Here is an 18,075-nt window from a genome sequence, read left to right on the forward strand (position 1 = left end):
TTTTCCACAGGGGAGTTCACTGCTCAGGATGGTGAAATAAAGGGTGGATCACAAAAGCAGCATTTTAACTCCCATAGGAATCTTTGGTCTCAGCAGCAGAAAAAACCCACTGAATGTAATTACATCAAAATTGACATGAAACCAGAACTTAACTTAAGGTAGAGGTGCTGCTCGGTTTGCGTAGTTTTTGAGAAATTAGTGTTACAAAATATGCCCGTGGCTTGGATGGGCTGAATGTTAGTGACATCTGGACTCCTAGGGCATAATTTAGAGTTAGTTTGGTGGATGGGTTACTCAGTCACAAATGTGGTGAATATCCCGTCCGCCTAATTACACAGGCATTATATTCAATGGCACTTGTAATACGGGGAATGGAATATTTCATTTGTAATGTTCGTGATGGAGTAACCCTTCCGCTGAACTCTAAATCACGCCCTTAGACCACTGACAGTTGCTTCACTAGGGTTAGTCAGTCCACTGACAGTCCCTGAAGTACAGACTCAGATTTATAGAAAAAGCCCTCCCACTGGACAAGGTAGCTCTTTTCTCCAATGATTGTTTTTGGATAGTGGACACAAATCTGGTTCTACAGACCTGAAGGCAGAGATTGGCTGGCCAAGAGACAACGTTTTCTCTTGCTCTGTCAACACAGGATGTGGAGCACAGTCCCTGCACCCTGAAAAAACTTTAAGAGGCCACATAAGAGGGAAGGATGGGCACACCCTGACCCCTAGGCCAGGGTGGTGCGGTCAAGACCACCCAAAGATTTGAAAATAAAATGTGGGCTGGGGTCCAAGATCTCCACACAGAATTTGCTAACCCGCGATCTTAAGTTTGCAAACCCAGTCTATGCCACACGTTGGATCCTCTGCTGTAGTTTGCAGACTCTGTACAGAGTTATTGATCTTCGAAAGTTGTGGACCCATAATAGTCCCCTGTTGTAATTTGTGGATTCTGCATGAATTTCGAGGACTGTACTTATCAGTTGAGGGCGTTGAGTTAAGTCCCCCAACTAGTGACACATTAAGGCACCTCTTAAAATATTAAAATGCATTATGTCATCATTAAATTTGAGGTTTAGGAATGAGCTTGAGTCAGACTGGGCTTAGGGGCACTAATAGTGAACTCACACCGAGGGCACGGCTTCCTCAAAGGCCTGTGAACATGGAACTTTTTGTGGAGAGGTGGCTGCTACCTTTACTCACTGCTGCATTTTACTGAGCACAGCTGGAATGGGCCAGGCACGGTGGGTTGGCCACAGAACCTGCTATTAGGCAGTGCGCAGGAGGGGGGTGGCCGCAGATAATGGCCATTCACCAGGCCCTGCCATCAGCCCTCCCCTCACCCTCCTGAATGACACATTCCCAGTATTATTAACATTTCTATGAGTTTTTCATGGGCCAACATGTTGCTTTTCAGACGCTTCACAGTGATGATTTGATACACTACAAACCTACAATATTTGATGCAAGCAGATCAGTTAGATACGAACAGTCTTCATGGTCAAGAAGATTCTTTTTTGATTTGCATAAATCCAGTTATTATGGAATTTTTTATAAAGCGCCTGGTTACGCGCCCCGGCGTGTCCCCGCGCTGAGAGAGAAGTATGAAGTGGCCAGAACAGGGAGATTACATCAATACTGAGCGGAAGAGGTGGGTTTTAAGAGCTCTGCGGAACTTGACCTCAGAAGGTTCGAGGCGCAGCTCGATCGGAAGCATATTCCAGCTCTTGGCTGCAAGTAGCCTGAAGGATCTGCCCCCCATTCTGGCTTTATGAATTTTGGGGACGACTACTAGTCCGGTGCCATAGGATCTGAGCATCCGTTCCGGCCTGTACGGAGTGATAAGGCAGTGTAGGGGATAGGGCGCCTTGCCCCGATGATGCGGTGACACATACATAGTGCTTTAAAGGTAATCCTTTCTTTGACCGGAAGCCAGTGTAGGGACTTCAGAGCAGCTCTAGAGGCCGTTCTCCTAGGGAGCCTCAGCACCAGCCGGGCTGTGGCATTTTGGAGTACCTGGAGACGATTAAGGCTTCTAGCTGTTATTCCCAGATAGAGGAGGTTGGAGTAATCAAGTCTCGATGTAACCAAGGCATGCACCAGAGTCTGCCTGGCACCCACAGGAAGTAGGTCCAGGATCTTCCGTAGACTCTTGAGTATACCGAAGCACATCCCAACTACACGATCTATCTGGGGAGCAAATGACAGGTCAGAGTCAAACATCACCCCAAGATTTTTCGCCTGTTGACAGGGCACTGGAGTGGAGCTCAGGCATGCAGGCCACCATGCCGAGGACCACACATCCGGACCACCTCCCACCACGAGCACTTCGGTTTTGGACCCATTCAGCTTCAGGCAGTTGTTAGACATCCAGGATGCAAGCTCCTGCATGCAAGCACTGAAGCTGACTGCCGCAACATTAGGTGCCCGTGACAGCGAGATGACCAGCTGTGTGTCATCGGCATATGACACTAGTTGGATGCCATGACTTTCCACAATGGTGGCTACAGGGGAAGCATAAAGGTTAAACAGGGTGGGGCTCAGGGCAGAGCCCTGAGGAACCCCTTGATCAAGATTGAACATACGCGAGTAGTGTTCTCCTTGTCTGACCTGAAAACCCCTATTGGTCAGGAAAGATTGGATCCACCTCAGCGCTGACCCAGTGACTCCACCTTTGTTGAGACACTGTAGCAAGGTGAAATGTACTACAGTGTCAAAGGCTGCACTTAGGTCAAGTAGAATGAGGGCCATCGTATGTCCCTCATCTACCCCTTGCCTGATGGTCTCAGTGGCCATAAGCAACGCAGACTCAGTTCAGGTGGCAACAGAAAACTGCATCCCTTTTGCCTGTCCATTTCCTTATTATTATTATTATTATTATTATTACCACTTGTAAAGCGCACGGCTACCCCCAACGGGGGTGTCCCGGCGCTACTTACCTTACCAGTTGTAGCACATAGTGACCCTCCCTAGGTTCTGCATTTTATGGAATTACCAGCACAAAAAGTGATGGTTTGAGTAACTAACAGCAGGTAAAAATATTTCGAGCATATTATTCACCTATTTATTGTTTTTCTCATCCAGGTGCCTTTGATGAGACAGTCATCCCCTGATGTGGTGATGTAGGTCACTGTGCCATTGTGGGAAGCTGCACCCCACAGATGCAGCTGAAAAGACTAAAACCAGTCTGGGGCTTCATCTTTTCTCTTTCAGAGAAGACTTGGTCTAGCAGTTTGGGCTGCACTGGTCACATTGGGGCAGGACCAAGCCAAATTTAGATGCAGTTGGTCTCCATTTTGAGTGACAAAGTGAGCAAATATAACAATACTTCCCCAGAGTAAATAACAAGTGGGTAAAATTAAGTCAAACACTTTCACTATCAATGACCATCGGGACCATCCAGGTTTTCCTTGCAGTCGTAATCATATACCCAAGTCACCTCAATCACTCTTTATAAAATGCATTATATCCCTTGGGGAGGTGGGGGAGAAGGGCCATTGTGGAACCTCTGGGGTGACATCCAGGTAGATTTCCTAAGCCCAAAAGGCTATACTTACTTCCATGAATGAAATTAAAACAGACACGTATTGCCCACCCCCTCCTCTGAATTATGTATAGGGCTCCCGGTTTTATGGTATTTATTTTTTGGACATTTCTCTCTGTATTCATCCAAATTTATTTTTTGCTAATTTTATCTGTATTTATCCATATTTATTTGGGGTTTTGTGAAAAAATTAATCTGAAATTAGTATATTTCTACATTTATTTGACCGATAATTATGCACTCATGCCTGAACGAGTGAAAGGTTTCACACTCAGATGATAAAATATGCTCTTATGAGAAAACATACACATTTTAATATCAAGGTTGTGCATATGTATTGCTGTTTAAGGCTCTTTACTAAAATTACTTTATTGTTTTAATCCCCTTACTTTTCGATCGACAGAACTATTGGCCTGGTAGTCATGATTGACAGCATTTAGAATCACTCAAAAACAACCCAATTTCCATTTTTATCCACATTTAAGAATAAATACAGACAGGAAAATAAATGGTTTTCTGTCTGTATTTATCTTTAAAATTCGGTAAAAACGGGAAACAGGGAGGTCTAATTATGTATTAAAGAGTGTGTGGTCTTTAACTTCCAATGGACGCGCCACAAAAGATCTTACCATTGTAGGCTATAGATAAGGGACCTCCTCTGGTCTCAACACACAATCTTTGGTATATTCCTATAATTAGTATTTATTATCTTCTTAGCTAATATAAGTCATATGTATTAGAATTATCACCACAATAATATATTACTAAAAAATGATACCTTTTGTCAAAGTAAATACAACACAGACCCCAAACATTGTTTGGGGACCCTCATCAATTAGTCTAGAGCTCCCTATTTGCCTGGTAGCATTATACTCATATGCCCTCTGTAGCAGAGTCCCATAATACCCTGCATCCCTGCTGAGGGACAGTGGGTCTTTATTCAACCGCACTGAGAGGAGACCAGGTAACCCAGCATCGAGTTCCTCGTTCACCCCAACTTATTCAGGGAGACTTTATACACCTATAGCATGTCTGTGGAGTAAGTGGGGTCATGTCATCCCTTTTTAGGTCTCGCCTGTCAATGCGCATGCGCATTGAGCGGAGCGAGACTATAGGGGCTTAAACAGACTTTAACTAGACTGGCGATTTGGTGCAGTGCATGTGCGCTTTTAGCTCAATGCGCAAGCGCAATGAGTTAAAATGCGCGTGCACAGCATCAAATCGCCAGTCTTCGCCATCTGTTCCCCAGCTTGGTGCCGCCAGCACCTCCCCTCTCTCTCCCCTCACACAGCCTTGCTCGCATTTCTCCTCCCCCTCCCCAGCCGCCAGCACCTCCTCTCTCTCTCACGGCCGCCAGGCCGTGTTATTTTGCTCGCATTTCACACAGCCTTGCTCGCATTTCTCCTCCCCCTCCCCAGCCGCCAGCACCTCCCCTCTCTCTCACCGCCGCCAGGCCGTGTTATTTTTTCAGCCTCCCCTTTTTTTTCAGCCCCTGTTGTGCCGCCCAACTTGTTTCTGTTTGTTTTCGCACCTCCCCTCTCTCTCACGGACGCCAGGCCGTGTCTCCCTTTATTTCGAATTACCTGATAACAACGTTCATTTTCTTTCTTTATAGCATTACATGGCAGTCTGAAAATAGAATTCTTAATCAGTGTTGCATTCCAAATGCTATAGGTGTCACATTCGCAAAAGTTATAACAATTGGCATTGTAAATGACAAAGCTATCAATTTAGCTGTTTTAAAAACCAACAAATAAATAAAATATTTGTCATTTACAAGACCAATAGCTCCAACTTTTCTAATGCGAGACCTATTGCATTTTCAATGCTTGTTTTAAACATCCAGACATACACAATGTTTTTATTTAGAGCAAAGAGAGCAAAGGCATTAGTATATGTTAATTTTAGACCCCCGTTGAAGCCAAAGCTTCGGCAATGGTATTCTGCAGTATAACGTTTTACCTTGTAACTGCATCTGCTGGCAATGAAGAGCAGTGAAGAAATGGAAAATTCACCTTCAATTCAAGCAGTGAAGAGGTGGCGCATACCAGGCTTAGGTGTGACCTGAATGTGCATTTACTGCCCCATGGAAGCACCCGAGAGCTGGCCTATCACTGTTAGAATTGCCATGCCAAAGTCAGGCTCAGAAGAAGGACAACCAAGCTGCCATATCAGGGTCAGGCTCCATATATATCTACTAATCTAGCTACCATATCAAGTCAGGCTCCATATCTATCTACTAATCTAGCTACCGTATCTGGGTCAGGCTCCATATCTATCTACTAACAAGCTTTTTTCAGCAGTGTAGTCATTTTTGGTACCAAAGTATTTTCCAATCAATTTAAAGATTAGTTGGACGTCATTAAAAAATACAGCTATGATTCAGCTTTTTTTTTGCTTTCTGCACATGTAAATCTAATCAATACCCCTTCCATGGTCTGTGGTCTATCTAGCTCACAGTCTCATGCGCAAATGTTTCATAAAACTATAAAAATAAATCGAACTATAGAAATAAAATATAACACATTCATTTTTTGGGGAGCTGACTCACTGCCTCAGAGACTCACCAGGTTTATTTTAGCAATTGAAATGCTTACTGGTGCATGTTGCACATTGCAGTGTACTTATTCTGTTTGCAAGAACTCCCATTGTTGGTACATGAGGGAATTAAAATTAAGTCCTTTTTTGTAAGCAATATTAGGTTTACAATACCTCTTTTGTTTTTTTGTGGGTACCAACAATAATGGCAATGTAGTAAAGGAGGTACCTACAGAAAATTGCTTTTATATAGACATATATTTTTGAGCTGCTTGAAATATATTACTATATAGTTAAGGTTCTCTTAGAGATGACCAGATTTCTCCAGGGTGGAGCCCTCATTCTGCATGCTAAAACTCATCCTCAGGGTGAAAGTAGGTGACTTGTCAGTTTATGATTCTGTACAGTTGTTTAGGGCAAGTTACGATCAGGTGGTTCACTTGTTCACCATGGAACCAGAAGATATGAATTCTAAAGGGAGAGGAGTTGGCCTAACGGCTAGGGCGGTCGACGTTGACTCTGGGGAACTGGGTTTGAGTCTCAGCAATCACATTGAACATCCTGTGATTCTGGGCAAATCACTTAATCTCCCCGTGCCTAACAAACATGAATGTGCCCTCATGTAATGCAACTGGTGCTCATGTAAAGCGCTCTGATACCCGATCCGGTCAAGTTTGCGCCAAATAAAACTCTGCAATAAAGTTGGGTTATAATTGAATAACATATGTGATTGTGGCCAATAACCTTATTACTCTCTGCTTCATTTCCCCTGTCGGCCAGCATTGGAGGGCCACGGAACAGGCTTTCCACAAGTCTTTAAGCACTAGCCAAGGACCAGGACATTCACTTGTAAAAGCTAAAAAGGTAACACGGGTCAGATGGATGCCAATAATGGAATCTGTGGTGGCCAAAATCGGTTCCAAGAAAAAAAAGCTAATCGTACCAGCCGTTCTCCTGATAGAACCTCCAGCAGTTTGATGAGCATCCGTCCATCTCGTAGGTCCAGATAGAGGTCTGAAATACGACAGCTCACGCGGGCTAGATGGGAGTTCACCCATTTTGTAAAGGTCTTCTTCTGCACGACTTCACGCTCATCTGGAATTTACAGAGGAATCAATTACATGAATGATAAATCATAGCGATATCCATAAACAAATTGATCTATTACATTGTAGATACTTTTCAAAAAAGTAAAACTGCATAGTACAATTCTCCTCATACCTCTGCAACGTATGTCTCTATATTAACCACATACAGGCAAATATTTCCCTTTCTTGAGTTCACTTTAATAATAATTGGTCTTAATCTGTACTTGGCTCCTTTTTTCCACGCAGAAAATAATTTTCTGGTTGAATGCAGAGCCTGAATCCTTCCATCTCTTGTTGCTCACTCACCTCCTCTATTATGATGCCAGCAGGAGAACCAGCTTTATAGAGCCTTAAAATGCATATAATAAGTAAAAGGCTGAGAAGGAGGCTGGTCTTCCCTGTGTTTTTTAAAAAGTATGTGTGTGAAAACTGCAGTTTTGTGCCCTTTTAGGTCTCGCCTAGGCAGCACATACGCTGTCTCTTGAGACATGCTGTATCTATTGTATGGGCTCTCAGCACGCCCATCCATTCCCATTCGTTCCTTCTTGTGCTTTTTGAAAAATTCCTCTGTTTTTGTTGGGGAATAGTTTACATTTGTCCCTCATTTTGCTTTTTTGGTCACACCTTGGAGACTGGCCTTGTTACATGGATCATTTCACTATTGGCCATTTATGTTAGCTTCGGCGCACTACTTTTTCTTTTACCTCGGCTTGTTTGGCTTTCTGAAAGCACTCAGTCGAGGGCTTCAAATCAAGTCCTTATCTTGTTTTCAAATGTCGTTGGTTTCATGAGCGCTTTCTCAGCTGGAGACTATATTTTTGGTTTCATTAGTTCAAATGTCCAACCCTTACATAATATACTTACTTAATTGAAGAGGTAAACATGCAGTTATTGCTTCATTTAATGGAAATGGAAGCAGCTTTAAGTTGTGCGCTTTCAACTTTTGATGTTTTCTTTTAGGTTTCAATCATTGGTGAAATAAAACCAATATCAAGAGATGCCTTCTGATGCTCTCCAAATGTGGCATGCAATGTGAGGTTACTTAACAATATATCCTGCAAGTAGACAGTGCAACACCACCTCAGCACCTCCTCAGCACCACTGTAGCACCACCTCAGCCTCAGCGACGCACCACTTCAGTACCAGTCAGCATCACATTTAGCATCACTTCAGCAGCGCCACCGCAGCACCACCTGAACATCACTCAGCAGCACCTGAGCCCCACTACAAAAACAGCACAGTACCACCTCAGCATCATTCAGCCCCAGCGCAGCACCACCTCAGCACCAGCATAACACCACCTCAGAACCAGTGCACCACCCCAACACCAGCCCAGTACCACCTCTGCACCAGTGCAGCACCACCTCACTACCAGCTGAGCACTACCTCAGCATCAGTGCAGCACCAGCACAGCTTCACTCAGCACCACCACAGCATCACTAAGCACCACCTCAGCACCAGTGCAGCATCTACTCAGCATCACTCAGCACCACCTCCGCATTAGCACATCACCATCTCCGCATCAGTTCACCACCACCAGCACAGCACCAGCGCAGCTTCAACACAGCATCAGCGCAGTACCACCTCAGCCCCAGCACAGCACCATTTCAGCAGCAACTGAACACCCACACAGCAACACTGCAGCATTAGCACAGCACCACCTCAGCACCACTGTAGCATCACCTCAGCACCAACTCAGCATCACTCAGCACCACCTGCGCACCAACACAGTATCACCTAATTACCACCAAAGCATCACTCTGCACCAGCTGAGCATCATTCAGCACCACCTGAGCACCACCTCAGCACAAGCACACCACCACCTCAGCACCACTCAGCACCACCTCAGCACCAGTGCAGCACCACCTCAGCACAGCATCAGTGACCACCAACTCAGCATCAGCGCAGCACCACCTCAGCATCAGCACAGCACCACCTCAGCACTACCACAGCACAACCTCAGCATCAGCACAGCAACATCTCAGCTTCAGAACAGCACTACCTCCTCAACAGTGCACCACCGCCAGTGCAGCACCAACTCAGCATCCGCGCAGCACCACCTCAGCGCAGCACTATCTGAACATCAGCACAGAACAATCTGAACATCAGCACCACCTCCACATCAGTACACCACCACCACCAGCGCAGCCCCAACTCAGCACCAGCACTGCCCCACGTCAGCAGCAACTCAGCACCAACGTAGCACCACTACACAGCGCAGTACCACCGCAGTATCAGCACAGCACCAGCTCAGCATCACTCAGCACCACCTGAGCACTAACTCAGCCCCACCAGAGTACCAATGCCGCACTACTACCTCAGCATCACTCAGCAACACCACAACATTGCTCAGCACTACTACAGCATCACTCAGCACCCCCTCAGATTCACTAAGCACAACCTCAGCAACAGCACACCACCACCTGAGCATCACCATAGCACCGCTTCAGCATTGGCACAGCACCATCTCAGCATCAGCACAGCACCACCTCATCATCAGTGCATCACCACCAGTGCAGCACAAACTCAACATCAGCACAGCACCACCTCAGCACCAGCGCAGCACCACCTCAGCACCTGCGTAGCCCCATCTCAACATCAGCACAGCACCACCTCCTAATCAGTGCACCACCACCACCAGTGCAGCACCAACTCAGCATCCCTCAGCAGCACTTGAGCACCAACTCAGCACCACCTGAACACCAGTGCAGCACCACTACCCGCATGACTCAGCACTACCTCAGTATCACTCAGCATCACCTAAGCGTCCCCTATTCAACAGGACACCACTATCTCAGCACCACCTCAGCATCACTCAGCATCACCTGAGTATCATTCAGCATCACCTGAGCATTACCTCTGCATTTATGCACCAGCACACCACCTCCTCAATACCACCTCAGCATTACTCAGCATCACCTGAGTATCATTAAGTACCCCCTCTGAACCAGCACAGCACCACCTTAGAATCACTCATTACCACCTCAGTCTGTCCTCGGAATCTGGCATCTATTGATTCTCCCTTCGTGTCCATCCTCTGCTCATGTTGTAATTCAGGTACTATTTCCCAACCTCCATCCTTCTGTTGTTTATGTGCCCCCCCATAACAAAAAAGCTATAACAAACAAGCAATAGAACAGGCAGGAAGAAGTAGCCAGCATTGCAAGGACAAAAAACCTATAAGAAATGTTTTATGTTAATTCTATTTTTAATAGGGTCGTTCAGTTGTACTAAGGGCTCGATTAGGATCGCGATTTTCCCGCATCCTCCGGGCCGGCGGAAGCCACCGCCGGCCCGGAGGATGCGGGAAAACCGCTGCGGAGGCACAAAAGACCCACTGCCAAATTAGGATGGCGGTGGGTCTCAAAATCCATCTGCAGCTTTTCCGCCGCGGTCGCCTTCCGACCGCGGCGGAAAAGCTCTAACATGGCTGGCGGTGTCTGTCAGACACCGCCAGCCATATTAGGGTAGCGGAAATCATATGCTTTTCCACGGCGGCTTTTCCGCCGTGGAAAAGCATACGGACATTGACTTTGGGGGCCCGTTGCGGGCCCCCTTGGTGACGGGAGGGGTGGTGGGGGGTGCACATGGGGGGTACCTATGGTACCCCCCTGCATTTGCGTGGACAAAGCGGCAGGCACCGCGCGATGCCTGCTGCTTTGTGCACACAAATGCCGTGCATGCATTTTTAACATTGCGGCCGGTGCAGCTTGAAGATGCACCCGCCGCAATGTTAAAGATTGAGGATGTGACCGCCGCCCTGGCGGTCACATCCTAATCTGCACGGAGGGACCGCCGCAGCCCCTGCAGACGGTCCCTCCTACTCTATGGTGGCGGGCGGACTCAGGTCCGTCCGCCATCATAATCGGCCCCTTAATGTCTTCTTGGATACATATAAGGTAACAAAAATGCTTATAACACTTTTTCATTATAACTTTTCACATCAGCCACACTGCTCTACAACATAGCTTAAACACATTGTTAAAACCAATAGCTCTGGCTAAACACTTATAAGATCCCAAAGGCGAGATCTATTGGCTATGCCAATGTTTGCTTAAATAGGCTTTTTTTAAACTTCTGCAGTATCCTCTCATTTTTCATTAGCGCAAAAGAAAAGTGTAAACATTATAGCGGAAATAATTAATTCTTACTGGAGACACTGTTGCAGAGGATACTACTATAAAAGCAAAAATAGCAAGTACTGTGGAGCAGAACTATGGTCTACCAAATAGGTGCAAATGGCTATTGTCACATGATCTTTTGACGTAAGGAATGTTTTGTTGACTTTTTTACGTAAGGAATGTTTTCTTCAAGCAAAGACATTGGGAGGAGAAGAAGTACATACAGAGATGATAAACCTGAAATTATAGCATATGGTACAGTTTAGAAGAATGAAAACCCATTAAGACCAAATACTAAGAACAAAATTCATATAGATTTTGCTTTGACTTAATCTTGTTGTACTCCTGGCTTACTCCTGAATTCCAGAGTAAAATAGCTATACTCCTGGCTTACACCTAACTAGTGCATAATTTGTAAAAATATAAGTACCAGAGCCCAAGGTATTCCACGGCAGCTGGCAGCACCCACAGCTCCTGCAACTGCTGCTGGATGGCAGTGCTTGCATTACCTACTAACCATCACACTTAAACAAGTGTTGTCACTATTACAGGCCGCCCCATGCAGTTGGGATGGCCTGGACGTGCAAGTTAAGTATTTTGTAATACACCAAATTGCTAAACACTTCTGATGGGCTAAGAAAGTGCACTGGGAGCGCCACTGTGTAGTGTACTCTCATAAACAGGTACAAACAAGTACAAACACCGAAAAGAATTAAGCACTACATCTAGAGTTTAGGAATAATCCAGTAGCACCAAAATAGTAAATCACACCTACTCATTGCAAACCCTTTTTGAATTGGTCCCAAAGGGTTCAATTCACAAAGAGGCCGATTCACCAAAGCTTATATGTGTATGAGAACTAGTGCTTGGATTTCTGTGAAACCCTTTCTCTTCAAGAGAGGGTGAGTTTACCTTTCTGCCAAAGTGTCTGTTAGCAATGAAAATAAGGGCCTTGTTTATCTATTTCTGTCATTTTTTCAGAAGTTTCAGATGCAAAAACCTAGATTAGGCTTGAAATATCATGAGGAACAACAACTTATCTATAGACTGAAGGATTTCCAGAATGTATTGACCTTCCTTCCCAAATATCAATGTTGGACCCGGCCTCATGGCGTGGTCCTACCCCTCCCGCATGGCGGGCCCAGGACGATATCCGCCCTCCACCAGACCTCGGGCGGCCCCTTCGGCCCGATCCTGCACGCCCCAACACCACAGGGCCGGCTACCATCCCGGTCCACCAGCGCAGGCCTGACCCCAGCGTAGGCCCATCACGACCTCAGCATGAGGCCGTGCCCGACTCCATCTTGGACCCGCCACGTCACAACCACGTGGCCTCGGCCCCAGCCCAGGCCCCAGCGAAGCCCCGACATCGAGGCACCAAGATCCACCCAGGTGGTCGAGTGGCCACTCGACAGATCCCGGAGGAAGGGGAGTTTCGATGGGCCTCCAGCCGTCCCCGGACGCCTGGTATCGATCGCCCTCCGGCCTCCCTGGGCGCTGGCTCCACCCCCCTGCTGGGTGTCTGGACACCCTCATCCCGGCCCCTCTGACCCCCAGGCGCGAGGGTCCGGACTTCAAAGACCTCCAGACCTATATCTGGGCCAGCCCTGGATTAGGACGGGAGTTGTATCCTGGACTGGAAGCCCTGCTGACGCTGTCACTGCCGACACCAGACGAACTCATCCTCCCCGTAACCCGACGACCTTCCGAGAGCCTGCTGGCGCTGCCGCGGCCTACCCTGCTGAAACATCCGAGAGCCTGCTGGCGCTGCCGCGGCCTACCTTGCGGAACCTTTTGAGAGCCTGCTGGCGCTGCCGCGGCCTACCCTGCTGAAACATCCGAGAGCCTGCTGGCGCTGCCGCGGCCTACCTTGCGGAACCTTTTGAGAGCCTGCTGGCGCTGCCGCGGCCTACCTTGCTGAAACATCCGAGAGCCTGCTGGCGCTGCCGCGGCCTACCTTGCGGAACCTTTTGAGAGCCTGCTGGCGCTGCCGCGGCCTACCTTGCTGAATCACCTGAGGGCCTGCTGGCGCTGCCGCGGCCTACCGTGCTGAATCATCTGAGAGCCTGCTGGCGCTGCCGCGGCCTATCTTGCTGAATCATCTGAGAGCCTGCTGGCGCTGCCGCGGCCTACCTCGCGGAACCATCCTGCAAGCCTACTGGCGCTGCCGCGGCTCGACCTCTCGGAACCCCCCGGCTCGAGGATTGAGAGCTGTGCGTAGGGTATCCCGTCCTCCGCCCAGAGTAAGACTGTCCCGCTACCTTACCCCCCTTTTACGAGACTTTACAGATCCCTCGATCTGCTGGTACATACTACCAAAAACCCGCAACCTTTTTCTAGCTATAAAAGCGTAAGAACTTGACCTCTTGTGTGGTGTCCATCTGTAGTGTTGTGATTACTCGGCTGTACGATCCTAGGAGAGGACCCTCATTCAGGAGGCCTCTCAGTAAACGCTCGGCTACTTCTCGACGGAGAGGTGGACCTAGGGGTGGTCAGTCAGACATCTTCTGCCTCCCCCGGGGACGCCTTTCTAACAATCAAGTTTTCAAATAGTGTCTTTGTCATGATAACATCATAAAACATAAGTTGATTTTTCTATTGCGCTTCATACTGCAATTCTGCCATTTTTAAGTGCCACAAATAACAGATTTTACCATTATCAAATTTTTGATACTGAAATTACAAATCTGCAGAAGGATGGAAGGCTGAGATGGCCTTGCTGGCATGCGAACTCCTGATCTGCTGTTCACCGCATGCTTCAACAGCAAACGTTCAACTCACTGAGCTAACCGTGACATGTGATTGGAAAGCTAAATAGTATCCGCTTCAGATAATAATGTACAAAAGGTGGGTGTCTAGATGAGGGTAATCTCAACTCAAAGCCATATGATGTAGCAGCGCATACTGGGAACAGAGGTGGTTGTTACCTTTTCGCAGGAAGGAAGCTCACAGGCTTTGGCAAACATTTGGGGATACTGTTTGCTTTCTGATGCAAATAGAAAATGCAAGTGTTTTCTTTCATAGTTAACTACCCCCCATTTATAACCAGGTCCAGAAACGATGAGATGTCATTTTGCAGTGACAGCCGTGTCTTCTTTCATCCTAAAATGGGATCAGTGCTATTCATTGGCTCCAGAAGCCATAATAAAGTTGAAAGTGGAAACAACACTACATCTACAAGAGCCTGAGTACCTTCGATCAACCCTCAAGATATCTAGTGTCACTGACAACCTATGAAACCTTCATAACTGAAGACAGGAAACAAAACGAGTCAGAACTCATTCAGCGATGACACAATCCTCTCTGAAGCATCTATTTCCTGTAGAATCCTCTTCTAGTCTTGTTGAGACACTCAGAAACCCAAAGGTATTTAGAACAAGCATTTACAATGCAATAGGTCTCGCAGCATTAAAGTTTGAGCTATTGGCATTGTATATTACAATGTGTTGCATTAATTTGTTATCAAACTCTGAATTGTTGTATAAAGATGATTTGCAAACTGTCAAATGTTGCTGAATAGTAAGCAACGTTGTGAATAATATTGTTTGCTAGTCATCCTTGGGTACCAGAGTACTTCACTTGAGGCAGAGGTATTAGCTTTAGACTACAGGTGCCGGTGCCGCTTGAGCTAGAAACAGGGCCAGCTTTAGCAGTGGTGCTGCCCGGTGCGACATACTTTTTGGACACCCCCGCGTCCCTCTTCCCCCACCTCCTCCTTTGATTCCATCATTACCACCGGGTAAAAAGTGGACCTCAGCTTCCCTTAGGCCCTCTCTCACATACATTTCATTTGCGTTATAGTGCTGGTAAAGGCTGGCTTTACGAATCCGCTCAGATATCCACCCAAACACCAATCTGTTCTTTGCAGCAGATTAACCCTCTGCACTACTTTATGGTGAGTCAAACCTGCTACTAGACAAACCTCTGATCTCTCTCTATCAGGAACATTAATCACAAGTTATCATGACATTTTTATTGCTGCCTGAAACCTGGATTTACAAGGAACTCTGCAGCAGGTGCTTTTAAATTGCATGTTACTGTTTTAGTAAAGTTAGAGCTTCTTTGTAATGAAAAAAATATAAAAAAATCCGCTGAGTTTCATGGAAACAATTTAAAAAATAGAAAGTCAAAATGAATGAAGACCCCTAGAAAACTCCCACATGTTTAATCTCAGAGCACTTACGCCGGAAAAAAAAAAACACATGCATCCAATGCCAGCAATATGAGTATGAAATTCAGAAAACCGTTCTCAAGCAGTTAAGGTACTACAAAAAGACTTAACATCAGTAGAACATATAAAGATCTAAATACTGAAAAACAGGTTGCTGTGAAATTCATATTCAGCCCTACACAGGCAGCCATGCTTCAGCTACTCGGTACTGATCCGCAGAGGGCCTTGAGCAACATACTGGGTAGTATAAGGATTCTCTCTAGAAATGTCCTAGGGGAGGAGAAGAAACGTCTGAATACTGACATACGTTTACACTAATACAGAAATGCCCAGGGGTATGTATGGTTAGCAGATCAATACCATTATCAATGTGAATCAAGTTCAGGCTCTGGCAGTTCTAATTACTAAAACTACTGCAGTTTGTATGCATGAATGAAGTAGATTATATATTCAGATATCAGAACCTCGAGCAGATTTCTGCACTCACTACTCACTACTCTGCACTCACTACTCTGCACTCACTACTCTGCACACTCACTCTGCACTCTCACTACTCTGCACTCACTACTCACTACTCTGCACTCACTACTCTGCACTCACTACTCTGCACTCACTACTCACTACTCTGCACTCACTACTCTGCACTCACTACTCACTACTCTGCACTCACTACTCTGCACTCACTACTCTGCACTCACTACTCTGCACTCACTACTCTGCACACTCACTCTGCACTCTCACTACTCTGCACTCACTACTCACTACTCTGCACTCACTACTCTGCACTCACTACTCACTACTCACTACTCTGCACTCACTACTCTGCACTCACTACTCTGCACTCACTACTCACTACTCTTCACTCACTACTCTGCACACACTACTCACTACTCTGCACTCACTACTCTGCACTCACTACTCACTACTCTGCACTCACTACTCACTACTCTGCACTCACTACTCTGCACTCACTACTCTGCACTCACTACTTTGCACTCACTACTCTGCACTCACTACTCTGCACTCACTACTCACTACTCTGCACTCACTACTCTGCACTCACTACTCTCCACTCACTACTCACTACTCTGCACTCACTACTCACTACTCTGCACTCACTACTCACTACTCTGCACTCACTACTCTGCACTCACTACTCACTACTCTGCACTCACTACTCCCTACTCTGCACTCACTACTCACTACTCTGCACTCACTACTCACTACTCTGCACTCACTACTCTGCACTCACTACTCACTACTCTGCACTCACTACTCACTACTCTGCACTCACTACTCTGCACTCACTACTCACTACTCTGCACTCACTACTCACTACTCTGCACTCACTACTCTGCACTCACTACTCTGCACTCACTACTCTGCACTCACTACTCACTACTCTGCACTCACTACTCACTACTCACTACTCTGCACTCACTACTCTGCACTCACTACTCACTACTCTGCACTCACTACTCACTACTCTGCACTCACTACTCACTACTCTGCACTCACTACTCACTACTCTGCACTCACTACTTTGCACTCACTACTCTGCACTCACTACTCACTACTCTGCACTCACTACTCTGCACTCGATACTCTGCACTCATTACTCACTACTCTGCACTCACTACTCTGCGCTCACTACTCTCCACTCACTACTCACTACTCTGCACTCACTACTCTGCACTCACTACTCACTACTCTGCACTCACTACTCTGCACTCACTACTCACTACTCTGCACTCACTACTCCCTACTCTGCACTCACTACTCACTACTCTGCACTCACTACTCACTACTCTGCACTCACTACTCTGCACTCACTACTCACTACTCTGCACTCACTACTCACTACTCTGCACTCACTACTCTGCATTCACTACTCACTACTCTGCACTCACTACTCTGCACTCACTACTCACTACTCTGCACACACTACTCTGCACTCACTACTCACTACTCTGCACTCACTACTCTGCACTCACTACTCATTACTCTGCACTCACTACTCTGCACTCACTACTCTGCACTCACTACTCTGCACTCACTACTCTGCACTCACTACTCACTACTCTGCACTCACTACTCTGCACTCACTACTCACAACTCTGCACTCACTACTCTACTCTTCACACTCACTCTGCACTCACTACTCACTACTCTGCACACTCACTACTCACTACTCTGCACTCACTACTCACTACTCTGCACTCACTACTCTGCACTCACTACTCACTACTCTGCACTCACTACTCCCTACTCTGCACTCACTACTCACTACTCTGCACTCACTACTCACTACTCTGCACTCACTACTCTGCACTCACTACTCACTACTCTGCACTCACTACTCACTACTCTGCACTCACTACTCACTACTCTGCACTCACTACTCTGCACTCACTACTCTGCACTCACTACTCTGCACTCACTACTCACTACTCTGCACTCACTACTCTGCACTCACTACTCACTACTCTGCACTCACTACTCACTACTCTGCACTCACTACTCTGCACTCACTACTCACTACTCTGCACTCACTACTCACTACTCTGCACTCACTACTCACTACTCTGCACTCACTACTTTGCACTCACTA

General features: G+C 46.7%; 1 protein-coding gene across 1 annotated transcript in view; it reads right to left on the reverse strand.

Annotated features, from left to right (window-relative positions):
* The window catches only part of SPTB (spectrin beta, erythrocytic), a 271,974-nt gene that overhangs the window by 222,094 nt on the left and 31,805 nt on the right, over positions 1-18,075 (reverse strand). The window contains exon 2 of the mRNA XM_078659516.1: positions 7,028-7,179. Within this exon, the coding sequence (XP_078515642.1) occupies positions 7,028-7,179 (152 nt within the window). The remainder of the gene's footprint in view (positions 1-7,027; positions 7,180-18,075) is intronic.

Source organism: Lissotriton helveticus, chromosome 9, assembly GCF_964261635.1.
Source record: "Lissotriton helveticus chromosome 9, aLisHel1.1, whole genome shotgun sequence".
NCBI classification, from domain to species: Eukaryota; Metazoa; Chordata; class Amphibia; order Caudata; family Salamandridae; genus Lissotriton; species Lissotriton helveticus.